The 24,160-nt window shown below is 38.9% G+C and overlaps 2 protein-coding genes across 4 annotated transcripts; both read right to left on the bottom strand.

Moving 5' to 3' along the window:
* Nucleotides 1–6,144: 6,144 nt before the first annotated feature.
* LOC149042037 (stromelysin-1-like) lies at nt 6,145–13,182 on the bottom strand. Its single transcript, XM_089213405.1, has 6 exons — nt 12,728–13,182; nt 9,793–10,047; nt 9,113–9,347; nt 8,225–8,446; nt 7,657–7,936; nt 6,145–7,425 (listed from the first exon to the last, which is right to left on the bottom strand). Exons 1-6 carry the CDS (start codon nt 12,824–12,826, stop codon nt 6,891–6,893), a joined length of 1,626 nt encoding a protein of 541 aa, XP_089069531.1. The 5' UTR covers nt 12,827–13,182; the 3' UTR covers nt 6,145–6,890.
* Nucleotides 13,183–16,396: 3,214 nt separating this feature from the next.
* LOC113679789 (stromelysin-1) lies at nt 16,397–23,193 on the bottom strand. 3 transcript variants are annotated; one of them, XM_027196756.2, is made up of 6 exons: nt 22,865–23,193; nt 19,968–20,219; nt 19,143–19,383; nt 18,342–18,563; nt 17,333–17,648; nt 16,397–16,884 (listed from the first exon to the last, which is right to left on the bottom strand). In XM_027196756.2, the coding sequence occupies exons 1-6, from the start codon at nt 22,955–22,957 to the stop codon at nt 16,473–16,475; spliced, it is 1,536 nt and encodes a 511-aa protein (XP_027052557.2). In that variant the 5' UTR covers nt 22,958–23,193; the 3' UTR covers nt 16,397–16,472. The 3 variants fall into 3 exon arrangements, with proteins under 3 accessions (XP_027052557.2, XP_089069528.1, XP_089069529.1); XM_089213402.1 differs by lacking the exon at nt 22,865–23,193 and adding an exon at nt 21,059–21,285; XM_089213403.1 differs by lacking the exon at nt 22,865–23,193 and adding an exon at nt 20,913–21,255.
* Nucleotides 23,194–24,160: the final 967 nt, after the last annotated feature.

Here is a 24,160-nt window from a genome sequence, read left to right as displayed (position 1 = left end):
CTGTGAGCAGGGTAACTGGGATACCTGGATGGTACTGGATCCTTGGAATCAAGTGTAGTGATACTACGGGTGTCGGATTAGTATACTGAAATAGTGAGCTCAAGTCTGGCTAAGGGCATACACCTATTTTAAAACATAGGCATGATATGCATGCAAGAGTTATTTTTTGTAGGGTGGGTGGATTACTTGTGGTCTACATTCTTACAAAAGGAAAGAAGAGTATTAACGTGGAAAAGAACGAAAATGTCAAATTACCTCACACACAGGTATTTTGTGGTAGATTATGTGTGTTGTGCGAATAAATGTAACCAAAAGTAAACTGTATTGGTGCCACAGATACCTGTTAGTACAAAATGCAAACAGCAGACCGGATACAAAATATAGACTGGAGACTGCAGAGTGGGTACAAAATGCAGACTGAGAATCTGAAGAGTTTTTACGTCTGGTAAATAATAACATGTCATCTTACAGCTTACCGAGCGTCACGCAATCGCTTTTCTTCGATCAGCCTTCACGATTATTTGCACTATTGTGGAAAATTCCTGGCCCATTTCTTGATGAAAATCGATCATAATATAATTTCAAGCCTTCAATATACTCTTCTTATTTTGTGCGCGAGTTGGTTTGTGTGATGTCTGTACAGATTTTACCAACGTAATAAAAGTAGATGATGTGAATAACAGTGATGGTAAAGCAAGCTTAAAACGGCAGAAATCACCAGAAACTACAACGGATACACAGTTCGCGACTCAATCCGGTCCAAAATTACCGCTCAATAACATCTTTTAGTGTGGACTGGCCGCGAACAATACGACTTGTGTATGCGTCTGTAAGTATTTCGAGCGTTTGCGCTCTAACGCTTCAGGTGATCGTAATCCAAACACGTTGAAATACGAAACGACCGACAAAAGAAAATCTCGTGCTCGTCATGTGACCCGGATCTGTCCATGCATGACAACGTCAATCATCATAAAGATAACACGTGATCAGCATGTGAAAATCTTCACCCTCATTGGATCACAGTTAGTTGTCATGGTGTTGAGGGCCCAATGAACTCTGGGTACTATTGCGCAATTTTTCCATTTTGTGGCGGAGGAAAAAAAAAAAAAAACTAGACCCTGTGAGCAGGGTAACTGGGATACCTGGATGGTACTGGATCCTTCGAATCAAGTGTAGTGATACTACGGGTGTCGGATTAGTATACTGAAATAGTGAGCTCAAGTCTGGCTAAGGGCATACACCTATTTTAAAACATAGGCATGATATGCATGCAAGAGTTATTTTTTGTAGGGTGGGTGGATTACTTGTGGTCTACATTCTTACATAAGGAAAGAAGAGTATTAAAGTGGAAAAGAACGAAAATGTCGAATTACCTCACACACAGGTATTTTGTGGTAGATTATGTGTTGTGCGAATAAATGTAACCAAAAGTAAACTGTATTGGTGCCACAGATACCTGTTAGTACAAAATGCAGACAGCAGACCGGATACAAAATATAGACTGGAGACTGCAGAGTGGGTACAAAATGCAGACTGAGAATCTGAAGAGTTTTTACGTCTGGTAAATAATAACATGTCATCTTACAGCTTACCGAGCGTCACGCAATCGCTTTTCCTCGATCAGCCTTCACGATTATTTGCACTATTGTGGAAAATTCCTGGCCCATTTCTTGATGAAAATCGATCGTAATATAATTTCAAGCCTTCAATATACTCTTCTTATTTTGTGCGCGAGTTGGTTTGTGTGATGTCTGTACAGATTTTACCAACGTTATGAAAGTAGATGATGTGAATAACAGTGATGGTAAAGCAAGCTTAAAACGGCAGAAATCACCAGAAACTACAACGGATACACAGTTCGCGACTCAATCCGGTCCAAAATTACCGCTCAATAACATCTTTTAGTGTGGACTGGCCGCGAACCTGATACGACTTGTGTATGTGTCTGTAAGTATTTCGAGCGTTTGCGCTATAACGCTTCAGGTGATCGTAATCCAAACACGTTGAAATACGAAACGACCGACAAAAGAAAATCTCGTGCTCGTCATGTGACCCGGACCTGTCCATGCACGACAACGTCAATCATCATCAAGATAACACGTGATCAGCATGTGAACATCTTCACCCTCATTGGATCACAGTTAGTTGTCATGGTGTTGAGGGCCCAATGACCTCTGGGTACTATTGCGCAATTTTTCCATTTTGTGGCGGAGGAAAAAAAAAAAAAAAAAAAAGACAAAAAAACAAAGGCATTTTATGACTGGGCTACCACAGGTATCCCAGTAAAAAGATCGAAAAGTGTGGATAATTTATAGGAAACTGATCGTAGTAAGTGCCCACTTCCGCCACAAACAGTGGTTTTCGATTTCACTTCCATATTTGGCAAAGTTGAGGGGATTACTCAACAAGTTGTATACGTAAACCGCGTGTAAACGGAAACAGTGTAGTCTGCTGCTCTCTCGAACCTTATTGACAGATAAGAGGAAAGCTTATTTGCCAAAACTAACAACCTTGTGTTTGCCAAACATTGGATATTCCCTCCATATATGACCATCTCTGTTGGTGCTATAATATTTCAAAGTCGAGGAAAGTTGACGACAGCCGAACAGGGTTCGAACAGATTTTCAATTCATGATCAGCTTTCCTGATTTGAATATTAATTGATCTTTATCTTAGGCTGATTCGCGTCTGGCGTTTCACGCAGGTACCGACGATTTAAATCAAATTCTGTTACCATTTCCTAGCGGTTGTTTTTCACTGCTCTATGTCTGGCCAATATCGCCCATCTTATCACAAAAAAAACAAACTTGCGTGATGCTGGATTCGCTCGAAGCTTTTTGATTTTGTCACTGTTAAAACAACAGATATTGTTAAAAAAAAAAAAAAAAAACCGAAAGGTACGGAGAAGTAATTCAAGTCTTAGTTGTGAAAATGTTATTCTTATCAGAAAAGCATCACGTTTACAAGTGTAATGGCATAATTAAATTGTTTGAAGGAACTGTTCAATAAAAATTGAAACATCATGTCTGCTCTTTAACCTAAATTGATATTTTCTTTTATTCTCTTCAACTTGTCTACTTGATATTGTATTAACATCGTAAGGAGAAATTCTGTTTTGGTCACTCGTAGGAGTTGATGGGTTAATTGGACGGGAGGCGGTTTCAAGACCTTTTATGTATAGCGTATTCGAGGAATATCATCTTCCGCGGCGCCATGGGTAATACAGCTGCTATATTCCTTCTTTATCTGTTTCTTATACACTAACTGACTCAATCTGTGGTTTGTCTTTTAAACTGTACGCTCGCATTTGTCTCAAATAGTCTTATTAATTACTTCTTGTTTAAAAACGTCCTTGCAGTGTTTCCTCTTATTTGGTGTGCGCAGAAATTTGTTTGTAGATAAACAAACCGCCGCAGCGAGCACATTATCACGTTTTATATCAGATAATTTTTGAGACTCCGCGCCGCCTTAATGATACCTCAGCAAACTACCTTAAGCTTTTCAACATTCCCCACCGGAAGATCTTTTAAAACATCCTCGGAACAACTCACCAATTGTTCCGAGTGGATTGACCAATCTAGGGATGAAATTGCTGTAAGCCGAATAAATGACCCTCTGCAGTTTAATTTTCTGTTGTTCAGTTATATAAAATAAGCTAATGCTACGAAATGCTTCTACAGTAAGTTAGACTGTGACATCTTTTTCGTTTCACTTTCCGTTAGCCGTGTGTCATTGATTCAAGCAAGGTTCGATGGTTTTCATCGGTACGATAATTTTTGCACGAAATCTTGCGCGCGAATACCCATTAATGACATGGTATTACCGCAAATAGGCTTGAAGCTTTCAATGGGGTGTCCATCATTTTCGGTTTTGAGTAAAAAATCTTCTCAAATTTTTTTCATTTTCCTCATCATTTTCTCGTCGTTATTGATTTTAATTTTTTTGCTTCAGTTTTTCTTTCTTTTATGCTGTTGTTTGTCAATGCGTTACAACTGTCCCACAAAGTGTAGTCTCAAAGTGACTTTTATCAGTCAAATTTGGTCAACTTCCGGTGAGCGGAAATCCGCTCCACTGACGTCATCAATTAACGTCACGTACGCCACATGATCCTACGTATTCCTTTTCGTCCAAATTTCTGAGAAATAAAGTATCTCCCAAAATTTAAATTCAATAAAATACCAAACTTTAAGGGTAAGGCAGCCTATGCCGTGAGAAAAATCTCTAGAGAGACTAGGAATCCATCAAAAAATTCCATCAGTTTTATATAAAATGTTATTTGGTTCGGTAAAAGACAAAGGGCCTCTTGGGCAGAAGGGTTTTCAGGGATGTCACGCAACGATGTGCACTTGCCAAAGCACCAAGTGAAGACGGCTGGCTAGAAACAGCTGCTGTCTATCGCGAATATATTCCTGTTTGGTGTTAACAATATCTTGAGCTCTCCGCGTTAAAAGCTATACAGGTTTATGCTGCGTGCTGCCCCCATGAAAATGACTGACAGAGAAATGAATTTGACCTAAGTGTATCGTTCTTTCCTGTTCCAAGCGAGCACTGAGTAAAACGGAGCGAAAAAAATACACGGCTTAGGTCGGGCATATATTGATATTATACATATTAATCACTTGTTGAATTGGTTTTATCTTTGCCATTTACCGTATGATGCTGATCGCAAAAAAAACTAATACGACTGGAACCAAATTTGCAGAAATTAGGAGCTAAAACCATCATCGCTCAACTGTACAAATCGTCAGATAGCCAGACACAGTTTCATCCCTGCTCTTATACGGATGTGATTGGATTTGCTTTGTTCAACAAACAACCACTCAGCGATTCACCAAAAACAGAGAAAACTGATTAAGGTCCGTTGTGGCCAGTTGAAAAGGTTATCACGTTTCAGCCGTAATCAAAAGAGATTCAGTGGTCATAATCTTCTTTCTTGCCCTAATAAGTCATAATGGGGTTACTTGTGGTTTAGAATAATACGATCGCAGTCAAGGTGTCAAAATCCCCCGAAACGAGATTACCCGTGATTTGTATATATCTAGAATAGAGATTCTACTGAAAAACTTTGAAGTATGAGTCAATCCAAAATGCGTCTCGTGAGTAGTATGGATTTTATGACATGCACGACTCAGCTGAATTTATGAAAAGCTCAAACAGCCTTTTAAATGAGATCGGTCAGATCTCGAATGATACGGGATACAGGAAATGGGAAATACAAACACGTCTGTGTACGGTGTGTATTTCTTTTTTTTTTTTTTTTTTTTTTTTACGGTGTGTATTTCTCATTTCCCACGCTCTTCCTACGCACTCTGAAGTTTTCATGGGCTTTACAGCCTATTCCAGGCGTTCAGTCAGTTAAACGAAGCGAGATAATAAATGTCGCGATCACTAGCGGCTTAGAAAAAAAGTGAGAGGGGTCTGAGTCGGTTCGACCATGCCTACTTCCTTTCTTTCGCTGGCAGAGGTTTTTCACCTTCGGTTTAAGTTGTTATCAGTTTAAGTTCTAGCTCTTAACATCTTTTATTCAGTAACGTAGCATTCACTTCGTTTTCGCTCGATTACAACACGAACACCATAAACAGAATTGCTAATTGTTTACGAAACAATTTTGAAAGCCAAGTTGTCCTGTTAGTAATAGTGAGATATATTAACTGTCTCACATTATAAACATCATACTGTGAATATTGATGAAATGTTTCAAAAACCTTATCCGTATCGAAAAACGCAACTAGCCAAGCATTCGAGGACTTTGGATTCCGGCCCGCTGAGATGTGCGCGGGTCTAACAAGAACAAGTCAAACTGGCACGAGTTTAATTCAGTTGCCACACTGAAGCGAGAATGTCGTTTAGTCATGAAATCTTGCAACGCTGTAATGTAATCGTAGAATAGCCGCTTATTTCGGTATGAAACTGGCTCTCCAATGGACTCTGATTGGTGACGCATGCGTATTTTTCGTCAAAGATGGCATTATCATTGTGGGCATGAGACTAAGAGAAAACAAATGCATTTGCAAACGCGATCAAAATACAACACGAAAGCAATAAGGCATCAGGGTATGGACCTCGCGCCAGTGCGAATTTCCCGTGATTCATCAGTGCCTGCTTTGAGGGTAAACTCGTCGGAGAACAGAGTAAAACAGGACACAGCCTTAACTTCGCTCTTTATTCTTTAGGTTGAAGGGAAGGGAAGGGAAAATTTTATACCTAAGTTAATATTTCTAAAATAGATAACTAGTGTATACTCTAACCATGATTAGCTAGGTCCCACTGAATGAAACCAATCCGAAAAAATAACATTTTTGACCTTAAGTTTATGTTTGGCTAAATATATATCTGCTAAATGTGATATGCAGTTTTTATTCATATGCTGAACCACACATTTTTTTAACATTAAATCTTTCCTTTATGAAATATATTAAAAGTACTTTAAGAGGTATCTTACTTCGCTTTTATACATAAAAGTTATTATAAATAAATATATGTACATCGCTTCGTATTGGGATTTCGAAATGTTTTTTGGGTAAGAGTACCGATGAAAAAAAATTATCGAAAATATATATATTCGTCCCCTGAAGAGTAAGTTACTCGGTTTATCTTTATATTATTTAATTGTTTAACTGATTGATCGATTGACCTTTACTCTAAAAAATTTGAACAATTTAAAGGCTCTGATTTAAAACAGTCGCCTGGTTTGATGTTAATGCTATTTCTTGACTATGTGGGAGGGAGGTCTGGGTCCATTCGCGTGATGAACACGATCCGACCCAAGCCTCTTGTCATTTCACCCCGCCGCCACTATTGTGTCTTTTACAATCTTGCTCCGTTTTCAGCCTAACTTAACGCCTGAATCAGGCTTCTGCTGGACCCTTTTTATCAACCAAATCTATCACTTAACGTATATTCGGTATCAGGAGATATGTTGAAATAAAACTAGCTGCTAAGACAATGTATTTCGCCACGATTGCAAAAGAACAGGAAGAAGAGGAACGAGCGGAATCATGTGCATGTGCATGAGATGAACGATACGGCGATATTTTCCCGGCCTTCAAACCCGCCGGAGAACACCCCATCCAATAAGTGGAAATAGTCTTGGGATACCCTTTCTGTATTTGAATAGAAGTGTCATTTAAGGCGTAATATTGTGTCCCCTTGAAAAAGTACGTCTTGCCATTTTTCCATTGCAGTGCAGCGTTCAAATGATTCGGAAGATCAGGTAACACGGAGTGAATATTTTTGGGGTATCCAGGGTCGAGACTTTTTCTTTCGCTGCTATATCTCCAAAATTTGTCGTCCTTAAAGATGTACAGCTCTCCATTTGCGCCCCACTCTAGTGCGGTGTCCATGTTGTGTACTTCGTTGGGCAGGTTCAGGTCTGTTATGTTCAATGGACCTTCTACCAACGTTCGATTTTTGTAGGTCCAGTATCTACGAATTAAATCAATCATTCTAAATGGACAATAACCTTCATTTGGCGTAAAGACATACACGCATTTTTATCCGTGGACATCATCTGCTCTGAGAGGCGAAAAGTTTTCGTCGGAGATGAAGATAGATAAAATAGTGTTTATGGAAATGAATAAACAAATTTGAGGGGGGGAGGGACGGATCGATAGAAGGATAAGTAAATTAATGGAAAAATGATGAAAAACTACTCACCTTGATCCCTTGAAAATAAAAGTAAGTCCGTCAAAATTTCTTGTATAGCCAGCGTCAATATCATCCTCGAGTTTTTCCCAGAATTCAGATATTTTAAGAGCTCCAGTAAATGCTCCCTGATCGCCGACCGGCCAAAAATATGCCCCCTTGAAGGCATAGGTTATCTTGTCAGCGGTCATTATCATAGCGTCAAGCGTACTGCTGCAAGGATTGGGTTTTCCTGGAGACTGTACCGGGTCAAGGTGAGGAGTGGGTGTGACTCTTTTGATATTTGGCTTACCTAAGGTTGTTACAACACATAAATGTTAATAAACGGTATGCACCGATAGAGCGCATTTCGATTGAACGTCGCAAATCCAAAAGCTTAGTCATCGCACCTGCAGTTACATGAGGCTAGAGAAACGCCTATGATCACTTTGAGTTGCGTGTGATTCGTCGGTTGGATGGCTCGAGGTTTCTCAGTAAGTTACAAAGAAAATAAAAAACAAGCAATTCTAAATTGCTTTTTAACAAGAAAATACAAAGTTTTAGCTACTTTTCAACTCTGCGCCCAAACGGATTGGCGTACCGTATATATGTTGAATTCCAAGAATATCATCACGGTTCAGTCTATTTCCCGACAGACTTTCTTCATAAATCGGGTACATTATGGCCCGTTTGTTAGAGGAGTGAGCGAGCCCCAAACTATGTCCGAGCTCATGGAGGGCCAGCCATCTAAGGTCTACTGCTCCTTTCTGTCTGGAGACTGTAAATGTTTCTTCGTCATCAAAATGGATATCTCCAAAGTCCCCTAAAAAGTAAGGAGAGTCAGTCATCTGAAATTAAATCAGAATCGAAACTCTTTTGTCCTGATAATCCTCTTTCTGTCATACTAATATTTTATTTTTTAGTCTAATTCTTCAAGACCGAATTACACTCGTCCAATCAGTAGTATACTGGTTGTTGCGGGAAAAACGCATAGCGACGTGTTTTACCTTTCCTGCTCGATCAAGGAAAACATCATGAGTTCTAAGTTGACAGTAGATATTATAGAGAATACTCGAATCTCAAGGAAATAGACATCAGAGTCTTTAAAGTGTGGCAAATAGTAAGCTTTCGCGTCCACGATCTCAGATTCTCAAACCTTTCTCCAAGATAAACAAAATCAGGCTGGAAAATGAAAAACTTCAGACTAAACTTGATGGCTTAAAATGAAATTTCCGACGATTGGAGAATGCTTCTTATCGATATTGTAATTTCACACTAAATTCGAAATGACTATTTTATGGTTCATTCCAATACTTTTGGCAGTCTAGAAAGAAAGCTAAAAAAAATGAAAAATTACCTATCCTGTTACGAACCCTGTCTGACAGGCCACAAACTTCTTTGGTAACTCACCGAAGATATTCAATCAAGCTTCGTTCACTTTAAATTTTTGAAAAATAGCTTAGTGGTAAGAGCCACTTTATCAACTCACCCTTGTTATTTCCAGGAAAGTAAGCATAAGCCAGTTCGCCTCCTCTCCCGTCAAATGAATAATCATCGTCTTTCCTTTTTTCAAAAACGATTTCAATATCTGCGGGACCACTGCTCACTTTTGAGAAGGTCAGTGGAGTAACCTTTGCCCACATCTTCAAGGAAGACCTTATTGTTCTGTCCACTTGCTTTTTTGTGAGGTCTGAAGTATAGCGTGTTATCTTGTAAGTTAAATGCTGGAAAAATGTAAAACATTGTAAAACAACAAAAAAGTTATTTAGAAAAAATTATTTCAATTAATCATACAGATGTGACCAATAACGAATCAAATACCAATAAGAAAGTGTCAGGCACTTCAAATTCACCAGAGAAAACTACTAAATAACTAGACAAAACACTTTTGCACTTCTGAGCCATTCTAACACCTTGGGATCCTATTCATCCCTCTGGAACAAGAGCATTCTTCTTTGTCCTCTTTCCTTTTGGCAGCAAACGGAGAAAGATTTTCGGAGCCTTGAATTTGCAAAAATGCACAGTGCTTTCATCTTGGTTAGCTGGTCTGTGTTCAATTTCCATTTGCAATGCAGCTACTAAACCGAGACCCTCTCCACCCTTTGTCCCTCCCCATTCCCCTCCACCCCCCTCCCCCCCCCCAAAAAAAAGAAAAATCTTTCCACTCACTCTTTTCTTCCATGAAGTTCCATGACGAACATATCTTTTCTTTCTTCGGAACTCTGCTGCTTTACCAAGATCTTGAAAACCACACCTTTGTTTTGTAACCAACTGAGTCGTGCTTGGATCTTCTGGATTTCCGGTCTCGTTCAGCCCCGTAAAACGTTGAAGATTCCTCACTGCTTGATCAAGTATCCTTTTACTCTTTACTTCTCCTGATTTCACATCGCTAGGGGACAGGTAACCATATCTCTCCAAGTAATTCTAGAAAGTGAGTTGTTGAGATTTTTGATATCATGACAAACAAATAAACAACCAAGTAGATTTACTTGCGTACAAGTTAAGAAGTATGATTAAGTGATATTCTGTTAAACAGTCATCATATGATACGTTAAGTAAGGTTTTTTTTTTATTTAGAGGAAAACAAAATATCCCAACCGGCAGAGATTGAGAAACGAAGTTATCACTAACTTAGAGATACATACGTAAAAAGAAAAAGTGTAGCAGATATTGAAAGAAAACTGTTGACGGCAAACTTTTCAAATGCACTCAAAGTGAACGCCGGTGGATGAAGTCTATTTTAATGTGAGCAGGGTGGTCCTCGGCTAGATTGATCACTCTTGGTCAGGATTGATTTTCTTTCTTAGCTAAATATAACAACGAATGCTGACCCGTCGTAATCTGTGATACAAAGAAACATGTATGAGCGGTTTAGTGCTCCAAATACGAAAGTGATCGAGAGGTTTCTCTGACTTTTCATATGTTAAAGCATTTTTTTACTTCTGGTTTGGTAACGGCCAAATTCATTTTAATCTAATTTGTCTAAAAATTAGACAAAATTAACCAAAGAAATGATCATCGCAGGACGACTGCGATTTTTGTACTTCCAACTGAGCCACGAAGCGTACGCCTTAGGAGCGAGGCAAACTTTAGAGCGTTCTTCTTTTCCGAAGGGGAATTTGATAAAACTTATAATGAAATAGATTCCTTGTGTCCAAAATTGTCAATGATATAGGTCCCCTTTTATCCGAAACCAGATTTTAAACAAAGTCTTTCTGTTCTGGGATTCAGACACCTCGATGATGGGATTGTTTGAGCCAAGGGCATGTGTCCCTTCCTCGGAAGACCTGATTGAGTATCACAAACCGAAAAGTCGGACTGAAAATTAAAATTATTCAAGGGAAGTCAAAACGAGTGAGTTCAATAATTTGTACCCCCAGCTGTGAGTCAAACTGGAACAAAATTATTCGTTTAAGGACAGATTACCACTCAAGACCCTTCAAGACCCCTCAAGATTTCTGAGACAATATACTCTAAACCTTTTGCTTTCATCGAAGAAAACGCGTTCCTGTTCTGAAAGAGGCACTACAAGCCAAATCGGACGTATGAAATAATCTCTGAAGAATGTGAACTATCTATGTTATATCTACATTATTTCACAGCAGTAAGGGGTTGTGTGGTTTGTAGTTATTAATAGCTTAAAAACCGCAAGCGTTAAGACACAAAATGTTGCTGTCCGTATTCTTCCTGTGTCTGATGAAGAGATATTAGTGTTGGATGTGCTCCAAAAGTCTTGTTGTTTGTTTTCTACTAAAAAGGATCCTTTCGGATGAAATATTTCAATAGTTTACACTCAAAATTAAAAAATTGTCTTCCGTGGGTTTGATATATAGATAATAGAGAATGGTTTATGGAAGTTTTATACGGAAGAATCTGATATTTAATAGTCATATTGAAGTCTATTCTAGCCGTTACAGTCTGACGTGTCTCAATACCACAAACGTTGACCCAAGAGGGCAGTGTGGGTTAGAAAGAGCTGGGATCTTTAATCGTCGAAAATCCGAAGTCCAAAAGTCTGCAAGAATTGTACTAAGTAAATGAATAGTCGTTTTTAAGGCCAGACAGAACCTGTTGCGCGACGGACTTTTAAAGGAAAAAACTTCAATTATTACATAGCGTGAAGTTTCATATCTGGCACTTTATTCGAGTGGACCCGTTACACTTTGTACCCAACCATAATTGAATGAGAGCTTTTGTGAACATCCGGCGTTATGAAATTTTGCAATTCAAAAGCTGTTTTCTTTTAGCATCGCATATCATAATTTACTTAACTTTTGTAATGATGTTTTAAGCGGAGGTTTGTTTAACCTACGTGTTTGTTCCTGCGGCCCTCCTTGACAATGATGACTGAAAAAATATTGACGTCATAATGACATCACTTTCAGAGAATCTTTCCATTTGTTATCCAATATTTAAAGACAGGAAAAACAAAGAGGCTTTTGGTTTTTGAGTGAAATTCTTTGGCGTGAAATTTTCTCTTCCGAAGGTTTAACAGATATAAAGAATTTTCCTAGCCTTTTTTCGGAACTCGCTGAAAAGTTTTGAATTGCAAAAAGAATTCAAGTCCTTAATAACTTTTGTATAGCAGACAGACGGCCATCTGAGACAGAGCAAAAAAAATTAAGATTTACAAGGGACTAAGGATGTCAAATAACACATTCTATTGAAAGTTTCAGCGTGTTTCTGACTGTAATGCATCCTCGAGGAAAGATGAGTTATCTAAATTTTGAATTTCCTGTGGAAAACATTCGTGTTGAAATATCCTACTGAGGAATTTTTGCCTCGGGAGATAGTTTAAACAAAAAATTTAGAAAAAAAAATGATAGAAAGAACACATAAACTTTTACATATCTAAAGAAATAGGAGCATTCTGAATAGGATAATGTCAGGAACACAATTTGAGCAATAGAAATTTAAAATGTGTGGTCTATCGACAACTGAGCGCCTTAACAACAATCACTGAAATAATAACAACCTCTGCATGGTTAAAACATTTTGCGCCCATTCATTTTGACAGAAAAAAAAAACTGTATCCTCTTGATTACAAAGATTTTCGTTCCTTAAAGAGATTTATTAAAGCTTACCACATCAAATAAAAACTCACCAGAACGTTTGGCGGTACACTTGCAGGTCTTGCTGATGTTAGAGCAACCATGATAGCGGAGAATGCCGTTAAAAGAGTCACGGATTTGGAGGAGCTCATGTTGAAAAGTGATGAACACTGGTTCTTTTGATCGGTTATTTCTCGCGAACAAGTTCCTCGCTTGACTCACACAGACCTTATCGAAGTATACAATTACAACAGAAATTCTTTCTTAAAATGCCTAGCAATGGAAGTTTATGAATGTAATCATCCCACAACAAGTGGAAAACACAAAATAATTTTCCTTCTTTTATATTTAGTAACAAAGCTGGCACCGCGCCCCAAAACCAATGATATGTCAAACTGTACAGAGAGGAAATGAAAAGTGGCATTGATGATAGAAGGAAATCCGACAAGCTTTGAGTTTATTCAAACAACTCAATTCTCATTTGAAACTTAGAAAATGACCCTCCCACTATTCAGGATTACGCGCCCATTTAGGCTGATTAATCTTCGTGGGCGACGCAGGTGTTATCCATTTCAGAATTTTTCATGATTGAACCCAGCTGGATGACCAAGAACCAACACGATAAGTTCTCAGTGAATTTAGACACACGGCATGTACCACTACACGATGTAATCACTCGTTGAACCCCCAGAATACAAATACATATCAAAGGCGCCCGTATTCTTAAAGCCTGCCACAAACCTTGACAAGTTAGATAATGAGGTTAACGCCTCATTTAATACTTTTGTGTTGTAAAGGGGTGACAAGATATCAGCCCACTTTCGTACATTGTCATTTATTCGGGCTATTTTTGAAATGCCTTTCTCTTTTATTTCCGGGGAGCACAACTGTCGGACTAATGAACTGTAATATTACACGATTTGTGCGCAAAAATGCCTTGTCACTAGACAGAAACGTCGCTGTATAATCCTGACCAAAGGATGGCTCATGACAGCTAATCCCATTATTTCCAGATTCCTTTTTGTTGTTCAACTTCCCTACCTAACCATAATTACATCCTTATTGAATATCCATTTACCTGATAGGTGTAAGGAAGGTTTTGTAATTAAATTTACTTCTCGTCACATATTGCAAGGATAACAATCAGATTTTCAAGACAACTGTACAAATTATTGCGCGATCATTGGTCGAGAGCCATGGGCACTTTTTATCGGTGTATCGGCGTAATAACCCACGAGGGCTGTAGGGATAACACGGAAAAAGGTTCTTAATCACTACTTGGAGAAGAGTGATTCACAAACGTTTTAAGTTTATGATACACTTTTTATCAGTGTATCGGCGTAATAGCCCACGAGGGCTGTAGGGAGAACACGGAAAAAGGTTCTAAATCACGACTAGGAGAAGAGTGATTCACAAACGTTTTAAGTTTATGATACACTTTTTATCAGTGTACCGGCGTAATAACCCACGAGGTCTGTAGGGAGAACACGGAAAAGTTTGTAAATCCCTACTAGGAGAAGAGTGATTCACAAACGTTTTAATTATATGATAAATAAGCAAAATTTTTGGAATGGTGGCGTCATACACGTACATATTTATAGGAAAGAACCAATCAAAATACGTGTAGGTTTCAGCATATCATATAAACACAACTAGCTTCCATGTTGCCATGGATCTCAGTGAACACTAACACAAAAGACGTCAAAATATGTCAAACTTTAGGTGATTAACAAGTAACTTCTTCCTATAATAACCTAAGATTACCCAGCAATCAGGTCATGAGAATATTCAAACTTATCAAATCGAAGTTGTTATCTCGATCTGACACCAAATTCTCGTGACTTATTTACAAGGAAATGTGTAGCAGCTAGAGGGGAGAATTAACGATCAGATCTTGGGAGTTGAAGGGTTAAGAACATCAGTGACACACTCAGCTGCGCCCCGTGTGCTACCTTTTTTATTCTTACCACATTTTGGCGTCATCTGTGATTTATTATTGAACAGATGCACGGTAACAAGGAATCTATTTCAGCTTAAAAAGACAATGGTAAATTGTGGTAGATTTGTACAACAATAGCTAGATGACTACTCGTTTCAGTATTGTTCATAGCTGCGAGGATCTCTTAATTTCATCTCTTCACCGCGGTGCAAATATATGAATTTCGTATATCCAAAATCATCATTCAGATGAATGATTATTAAAAACCGGGCCAATTACTCTCTTCCGTACTTGTACAAAAACAGCCCTGGCAGGAATTCTTTTCTTAGATTCCCAATGAAGCCTGTTCACTTCATGGCAATGTCTCTCTTTTTAAATAACTCAAAATATCTGCGATACATAAGTAAGTGAAATAGAAAACTGGTCTATTTTGTTTTTATTTATAAATATTAAAAGATCTTCTGCCCTCGGAGGATTTCTAGTGTCTTTCTCGCGTTTTCCTTTCGTTAACCCTGAAAGCTGGAGACTGCAATGAGCAAATCACAGTTGCAATTTCTCTCGCTAATTTTCCTTTCGTTACATGATTGTATTTACTACACAGGGACCGCGCAGCAAGTTTTTGAGTGAGGAGGGGGGGGGGGGTATTTTTTTTTGGCTCCGTTATTTTTATTAAATTATGTTTTTTTTAACTTATTTATTTACAGCCCCTCGATCCCTCTGCGCGGTCCCTGCTACAATGAGATTTGGATCGCTTTTGTAATGCTATGATATACTTCTATTACTACTAAAACAAAGCCTGTTGTTGTTATTGTTAGCGTTGCATTAGTGCCATCCGGTTTTCCTTTTCATAGATCGGCCAAGTTTAACTGCCGCGAAACTTATCGCTAAGAACATTCTTTTGGTTCAGATGGTTCATAATCCTTTAACTCCCATGAGTGACCAAAACAGATTTTCTCCTTACAATTTCAATGCAATATCAAGGAGGCAAGTGATAGGAATAAAGACATACAGCTAGGAGATTCTTTATAACAATAACAAATCCTCGAAACCAACATCATAAGAACTGTGTGGCAGAAAGTTAAGAGAATTATTGATGCGATCTTGGGAGAGAGAGAATTAAGGAGTGTCTTCCATTAATTTCGAGCCTACACATGATATATTTAAAGAATTCAACTCATAAAAAGTGAAAACAGTTTAAAAGTTTCCATTGGTTATAACCAAGGATTGTGATAAATCAATTTATGTGATGAAATCCCATGAAATTGACAGACCCGTCGCAATTATTTTCTATTACAAGCAACAAGAGTGTCGTAATGACACGAAATTGGGTAAGGTCGATTGAACTATTCTGTTTTCCACAACTGTTAAAAAATTTTAGAGTTTTTGTTTCAATTCTTGGATGGTGGGTGTTTCCTCAAAAAGCTACAGGTCATAGGTTAAAATAGGACCTACAGAATTGTCGAGGAGAAAATATTTGTTTGGTGGGGCAGGGGAGGGTTGCAGGCGTTGGACTTAAAATCAAACGTTTAAGCGCGAGTCAACAGGAAAAGTTCTGAAATGAAGGAAATTTGTTTAGTGACAAAGTTTTAGTGCTGTTTCTGGTGATGCGGAAAAAAGTTGATATATATTTGTTATAAGATCTATAATTTCAGTATTACGCGAATGAAATCTGAATCGTCTAGCAATCATAATACGAAACTCCCTCTGCTGTGGGCAGTAACCTGTTACCTTTGACTATTTGATCTGTGATCATAAACCTATGACCTCTAAACGAGACCATCAGTTCTTGAATGTTTCGTTTATTTCTCCCGTCTAAAATACATGCACATTAAAGAGGACATCACATTTTTCGTGTAGTTTTAGGGATCTTTTGAGGCAAAACCTCTGTCCTTTTCATCGCCAGGGTTACATTTCATCCATCTTTTGGCAATCTCTTGAGGGTATCCTTGCTCCATATATACCTTTCCCTGCTGAAGCTTTAAATACTGCCTTCCCCTGAAAACGTAGGTTCTTCTGTTGACCCACTGTACGGCAGCATTAATGTGATCGGGAATTGATTTCCAGGCGTTTTTGATAACCTTGGGATATCCCCAGTCTGTCCTCTTGCTGTCTTCGTTGTATCGCCAGTACAGGGTGTCCTTGAAAAAGTAAGTCTTCCTGTTCCTCTCCCATGTAAAAACTGCGTCCATGTTAGCGAGAGCTGAGGGAAGACCGTACCGTATAATTTGACCAGAATTCCTTAACACTCTCTTGGAGTCATATTCCCAGAACCTAACGATAAGAATGAAAGGAATAAATTAAAGATTCTCAGGAACAAGTGATGTTTCTGATGTTTATATTGCTATATATGTTCTATATTCAGCACACATTCTCGATGGACGAGGGGTAAGGGCTACAAACGGCGGTGGCCCGATCGCCGGAGCTCAGATCAATGTCCTCGACAGAATCTGCAAGAGATGCGACTTGTCAAGACGCTTCATGCAAAATATGAGATAAGTTCTGGTAGCAATGATAGCTATAATAGTATGTAGACTTTCCTTTTAATCTTGGTGGGAGTGGGTAAGCGGTTGAAAGAGCTAGTATCTTGGTGCCACTTGCAACATACTAGCGTGTTGCTTGAATATTTAATTGGAGAACGCTCTAAATATGGGAACCTTAAGTATGGAAACCGCACGGCCTATGAGATAACTCTCAAATTGTTACAAAAAATGTATCTTACTCTGATCCTTTAAAGAACACCACGTTTCCTTTTTTATTGCGGTAAGCAGCATCTAAAGGGGTCTTTATATCCCTCCAATATCTCGTTATGGTGTACGGTCCACGCCTGCGCAGCTGCCTGTCCAAGATCCAGAACTTATCTCCAACCACGAAATACGTCCACCTGTTAGTACCAACAAATACTGTGTCATAACGAACTGTGCTGCTGCAAATAACCTCAGTCGGAACTGTGGGTCGCGGGGTTGGGGGCTGGCGTCTGGTGGTAGTAACAGTGGTGGTGATTCTCGTAGTTGGTATGATTCGCCGAACAGTTGGCACTGAAAAGATTTTAGATAATCCCGTCAGAAAAATAGCAAATAATAAAATAGTACGCATGATAATGCTAAGTACGAAAGATTATAGTTATAATAATAAAATAAAAAAATAAATGGTAGGTAGGAGTGGACATTCCACGAGGTGGTTCTTGTTGTCCATTATTTCCAGTTCGAATTGGAATTAGAATAATGGTTTTAATGGAGGGAGGAAAAGCAGAAGACCCGAAGAAAAACCCACGAAGCAAGGGCGAGAACCAACAACAAACTCGACCCACATGTCACACCAGGTCTGAGAATCGAACCCGGGCCGGGCGGTTGGAGGCGGGCGCTCTCACCACTGCGTCAAACATATTTCCCAATAATAACGATAATGATACGAATAATAATGATGATATGGTGATAATGATAAAAACGACGATGACAATATTAATGAAAATAATAATCATCATTGACAAAAAAATAAAAACGATTAAAAATATCTTTGAGACCAACAATCATAATGACCTTGACACCTACACATGGTTTCACTGAACTGCAGAATTGATTGATAGATTACTTGTTAAGTAAATTAATCAACATACCGTGGACTCTTATTAGCCTCCTCGCACAGAGATGACTTTTCAGGTGGTCATTGTTACAACAATAGAAAAAATAAGACAGCAAAGGACATAGGAAAATTACCAACAGACAACTCACTTGGATATAAAGACTGAATGCCTTGCGTATCATCATTTGTTAGTTTGATATCCTCAACATATCCTTTGTACCACGGGTACATGATGGATTCTTGTACGTTGGAATGTTCTAGACCCAGACTGTGTCCAAACTCGTGAACAGCCACCCAATCTAGGTTGATGCCATCTTTCCTTCCTGTTGTGAAATGTTCATCATCGTCAAAATGGGCATCACCAGAGAGACCTTCAATGAGAAATAAGTAAACAAAGAACTAGTTATAAACTGAATAACTTAATTAGTTTAACAGATGAGTGGGTTTTAAACCGCGCAGAGGGCGCCGAGATCGTTCGGAAAGTGGAAAAATGCAAAAAAAGTCAGATGCTGAACTAGTTAAAATCTTAAGCTTAGTCAACACAATGGTCGAATGTTCGCGCATGAGCGAACCTTGTAATGGCTACGTGTCATGCTTTGACTTGAGGCTGTTAGAACCAGGGTGCTTTAAGAAGTCAATTCACAACCTATAGAAGTCTGTGATTCAAATTATTTCAAAACCTGATAGTTTCTTTGGTAAGGCTCAAAACATAATGGAAATCAAAGGGGAATTGGAAGAGTCCCAGATCTTCCTTTTCCTTGCTTTTGTTTCCAATTCTCTCAACAGATTTCTGCTGGCGTTTCAATTTTTCTCGCTTAGTTTGTACGAAAAAATTTGATTCGTATATTTTCCTTTGAAATTTCGTGCCGAAAAGCAGCGCATGCTTAACGTTTGACTACTGTACTTCGTAGGCGCAGCTATATACGCAAAGAAAGAAACTTGACTCTTACCTCTGTTATTGTGGGGATAAAATGCGTGCGCCAATGTACCACCTCTACGATCAAAGGCATATGGATCTCCATGCTTTTGGCGAACAAAGCTGATGAGAATGTCAGCATCTCCCCTGTATACCTCTCTAATCCTCAACGCCGAGGCAGACTGCCACAAATCGAACGCTTTCCAGAAAATTCTTCGCTGTTGGCTGAACGGTATGCCATCCTTGGTGTAGTTAAGAATCCTATAAGTTATGTCCTGTAAAAAAAAGATAGTTGTTTTAGTATATACCAAAACGGTGAGATAATATCTTAGAAAATTAATGATCTTTACTAATTGATTTCTGCAACGATTTCAGGCGCAATTCCCGCGCGAGTTGTTTGGTGGTGAATAGCAAAGCATATTCGGAGTTTTAGTAGCCAATCAGAGCACGTCTTCGACGCTACCCATTGCTGTAGTGTATACTAACAAGAATTATGCTTATCACAAATATATCCATGTTACGACGAACAAGCAGCCGAGAATTAAGCAAATGTTACGATTTGATTGTGATTCGATTGGTTAGCTCAACATGTGGTATAGACGGTCATATCTTACCTCTTTCGTAATTGCCTCGCGTTATGTTTCTTCAAAAGAAAACCTTTAAGCTAGGTTAAAAATTTCGTGACTGGGTAGCTATGATTTCAATTTAAATAAGCTTCTTGGAAGTGGTTATGGAAACAGATGCAAAACAAAGCAATAATATCTCTTGAAGACAATCAAAACAAGAACAATTTTCGTAATCATCTCCGGCAATGAAGCATAAGTCTTTTCGTTGTAATTAAAAAAACTTATTTCCTGACCGTTCGCTTCCATCTGGACCCCTGTAAAGTAAATCTTCCTGCGGCATCGGGGGGTGGATCTTTCACACCACACCGGTCAGTATTGATGAGCTTTATGGTGGCTGCATCAATTCGTCCTGTGACTGGGATATTGCCAAATCTTTGAAGTTTCCTGATCGATGCTCGAAACTCAGTCGAGTTCGGATCCAATGGACCTCTGTTCTTGCCTATGACATCATCATCCAAGTAACCAAATTTCTCCATAAACAATGCCTACAAAGAATAGTTGATGGAAGAGTTTATGAGAGAGGTTGTTAGCAAGAAAAGGAGATACACGAGTCGACAAGAAAAATCTTGGGGCAAATCTACAAGACCTGCGTAACAGGCTTTATTTTTTGCGTTTTTCAGGGAAGTGAACACACGCGCGAGACGAGAGTGAGGGCGACGGGAAAAGCGATTTACGCGCAAGAGGGAGCGCGAAACAACTTCTCCTCCTCCTCATTGCACAACACGCTTTGAACTCGCCTTCGTTTTCCTGAATTCACCAAAAATTGACGGATATTCTGCAGGTTTATTTCATGTCGTTTATGAAACATTTTTTTTGCTTCATTTGAAAGAGTGATGTACATTACGAAAAGACTCTTCTCTCACAGATAAATAACACGAACACGCGAGAGAGCGCGGAGTTATGGGACGTGGGTTTGACAGTGCGGGGTTTCTCGCGCGAATACACGCGTTTTGTCAGAATGTAAAAAATTATCGTTTCCCAAAATTACTCCAGTAATGATTCCTCCAGGACTGCAGTTATGTGTATTTGTCAGCTGTCGTTGTATAATGATGACCTTTCGCATGCTGTTGCAGAACAACGACAATCGTGAGGATGAACCCCGCGATGTAAATATTAAAAAAGCAAATTGATTGCACATCTGAGCTCAAAACGCCGGGTGAATGAAATCACGTACTTACTACGACGACTTTTAGTCGCTCCGGGTCACATATTTGAAATATTCACGTCTATACAATGCTGGAATTATCTGCTACGTATCCTCTGCTCACTTGTGTATTTGCGTGCAACATCCATCAACCGTACATTTGCTGAAGTAAAATCTTACCGTTTGGTACGCCTGCTTGATCGCAGCGCTTCGCACGAACACCGGAGATAGCGAAAGAGTTAACAATGCCACTGTGAAGGGCTTGAAATCCATGTTCAGTCCCTACAGTTCGTATTTCGTGGGCTATGAACCGTTTAAATTATTGTTTTACAATATTCTGATGGTTCCTTGTCCAAGCAACAACAGTGTGTGTGGTTTCGAGTTTACGTTTAGTTGCGCTCTTTATGAACGTAGTTGAGCAGTAGGGTGTCAATTACAAATAAGGGGTGTGCCTGTGTCATCCACGTCACTCCCAAACAGCACGAAACCCTTCTCCTGCAGAACAGGCCTTATTACTAAGATTTTTTTTTCACGCTTTTTAGGCGAGTATGGAGCTTAAGTCACATAAGGTGCAACCTGCAGAAAAGCGATTGACAAATTATTTATAATTTGTTTTTCTCCTACACTAGCTTCTGATTATGCTTTTTGCTCCTCAACACAATCTCTTCTGTTTGTTCCAAGATTCAAGTTCTACACTTCGGAATCTCCCTTTTGCTCATGCTGTTCCTGTTTTTTGGAACTCTCTACCCATTATCGATTAGAACCTGTAGTAGCCTCGCCATTTAAAAGAAACTGAAAACATTTCTTTTTAGGAAAGCTTTAAGTACTTACTAAAAAGCACTTTTGAATTTTTTTTCTCGTATCAGCGCTGTGTAGATCTTTGTGATATTACCATTACTACGACTACTACTATTATTATTATTATTATTATTATTATTATTATTACTGATGTTAATCATATTATTTGCTTCCGAGAGACTCACACCTTCACATGTTTTAGTTCGATAGGACAAGCAAAAAATCAGGGTGATCGCTTGCGAGGGAATAAATGCATCCTTCAACCGACTAGGCACATTTTTTACGGAGATTAATTCTTCCATCCTCTCCCTCTCCAGAAATAAACTTGGTTCAGGACCGCCTCAAAGTACAAGATTGCAAAGTACTCTGATGAAAGTTGCTCGGTCACTCCTCTCTTGGCTGATTATTTTGTCCGATTGAGTCGCCTGCCTCTGGTGTGACTTCTGTAATTTTAGATTCCACTTAATAGATACTCTTTCAATAAAGGACGAGTATGCTTATAAAAAAAAAAACAGTTCCATCGTCTGCTTTTTTAATCATGATGATGAAATAAACTTGTTAACCATGTTTTGGTGACTCTGGATCACGAATTGCTAAGCGTGATAGTCGTTCATTTAGCTACTTGATGCATTAAATACGTCGTTGAGCCAAGAAAAATAAAGCGATCAGTTTAAAAAAAAAAATGCAGTTAAATGATCGCGCTTGTTTTCATTTCAGGTGATTAGCTCTCCATGATCATTTCAGCGAAATTAGTGACTGATCTGTATTTTGACAACCGTATACCCACTGAGAAAAAAATCCAAGCTATTTTTTAATCAAGACATGTTTACAATCGATTCCCCCTTGAAAGATAAGCTTGGAACCAGTGGATTACATCTCTCCGTATTTAGAAATTCCTGCTATGCTACCTAATTTTTTCACAGCCATAGTTTAAAAATAATTAAGAAATATAGCAATACCCGTTTGACACCCTTATATTTTTTCCACACAACAGAAAAATGAAGGAGGGTAATACAAACACCTATTCAGGAGAGCAGGTATCAGTTACATTACAAAAATATCAATTCATGTACCCTTCTTCAGACTGATACCATAACTAGCCCCTTTTTTGTATGCGTACCGAATTTAACGCAATTTTTACCAAGGTTGGAAAAACGACAACCTTATAACAGAGCGAAGCAGCCTTACCGTTTGACGCGTTTGCTTCATAGGAGCGCAATGCACACGATTAAGTGCAAAGATCAAAGTTAGTGTTCCAACCCCGTAGACGATTCCTTTCATTTCAGCCTCAGTGGTTTTCAAATCTAACTTCTTCTTGATTTTCGCTCTATTTGAAGTCGAAACTAAGATCGAAAGGAATTAAAAAACTTTCACCAAGAGTGTGTGGACTTCGTCTCAAATGAATCCAGCCCCAGCAGAAAACTGACGCACACTCATTCTCGTCCCATGCGCCCGCGATATCAATTCCTTAGCAAGCGTTAGTTATTCAGCCAACTGCGCGCGTAATCACATACTACGAAACCGAGTAAAAGCTAACGTGTGTAAAACTGACATGTAGGGTCGGACGGGTTGATGTGAGCCTGTCTGGAAAAGCCATCAGACCCGGCACTCACACAGCTCTTCTCATTATCTTAAAAAGTGAATCGAAAAGTTTAGACTTCAACTTGATTATGACAAATGAGAAAATAAGGGGCGCTACTCGATGAATCATGGGTTTCTTATTTTTGAGAAAAAGAGAAACGTTTTGCACTCGGTTCGTACTTCATGACCAAATACGAGCCAAAAATTTTCCCATTCAGCACTCCGACTTAGTCAAAGAGTATATAGCTTGAATTAAAAAAAAAGCGCTTCACCCATCACAACGCTCAAGTTCTCTTTTATAAAGGCGTGACTTACGACGTGGTCCAAGTTATAAACACTCATCACTTCCGAGGTGAGAAACTAGCAGGGGTAAAAAAAAATAAGAGGAGGATGTTTATATTGGCGCGAACTGAATTATACCGACGTCGACAAAATCTGGATCGGACCGGATCGGATCACGAACCGGATCACGGACCGGATTGCCAACTGGACCACGGGTCGGATCACGGATTGGATCACGGATCATGGATCAGATCACGGATTGGATCACGTATCGGATCACGGATCGGATCATGTTAGATAAAATTAGAAATTTTGCGTGACCAACCAATATTAAGTCTGCGTGACATGATTGAGCACAGGCCCAACCTCACGGTTCGAAAACGGACAAAGGGTTTTGAAAAATAAAGTGATCAAATTCTTTACAAAATTAATAAAGAGTTAAAAAAAGGGGGGGGGGGGGTGAAAAAACTAAATATATTTCAATGAAAATGAGAGATGTTGCGTATTATGTCACGTCTACGTGACACAATGGAGTGCACGCTCATTTGAAAGTTTTTTTTTCCCCCTCAAAACTCCATGAATCGCTTTCACGGCTGTGCTGAGGAGTGTTGTGTAGTGCCA

Source organism: Pocillopora damicornis, chromosome 7, assembly GCF_964200805.1.
Source record: "Pocillopora damicornis chromosome 7, jaPocDami1.2, whole genome shotgun sequence".
Taxonomy (NCBI): domain Eukaryota; kingdom Metazoa; phylum Cnidaria; class Anthozoa; order Scleractinia; family Pocilloporidae; genus Pocillopora; species Pocillopora damicornis.
The sequence above is the reverse complement of the archived record's forward strand: the minus strand, read 5'-3'. Positions and strand labels throughout refer to the sequence as shown.

Excerpts from the sequence above, each read along its gene's own strand:
- LOC149042037 (XM_089213405.1), bottom strand. The coding sequence starts at position 12,826 with ATGAGCTCCTCCAAATCCGTGACTCTTTTAACGGCATTCTCCGCTATC. Across the intron at positions 10,048-12,727 it reads GTGTACCGCCAAACGTTCTG|AATTACTTGGAGAGATATGG; the intron begins GTGAGTTTTTAT and ends CTCACTTTCTAG. Across the intron at positions 7,426-7,656 it reads TTTATTTTCAAGGGATCAAG|ATACTGGACCTACAAAAATC; the intron begins GTGAGTAGTTTT and ends TTTAATTCGTAG.
- LOC113679789 (XM_027196756.2), bottom strand. The coding sequence starts at position 22,957 with ATGAAAGGAATCGTCTACGGGGTTGGAACACTAACTTTGATCTTTGCA. Across the intron at positions 19,384-19,967 it reads GGTCCAGATGGAAGCGAACG|GACATAACTTATAGGATTCT; the intron begins GTCAGGAAATAA and ends TTTTTTTTACAG. Across the intron at positions 18,564-19,142 it reads TTATCCCCACAATAACAGAG|GTCTCTCTGGTGATGCCCAT; the intron begins GTAAGAGTCAAG and ends TTCTCATTGAAG.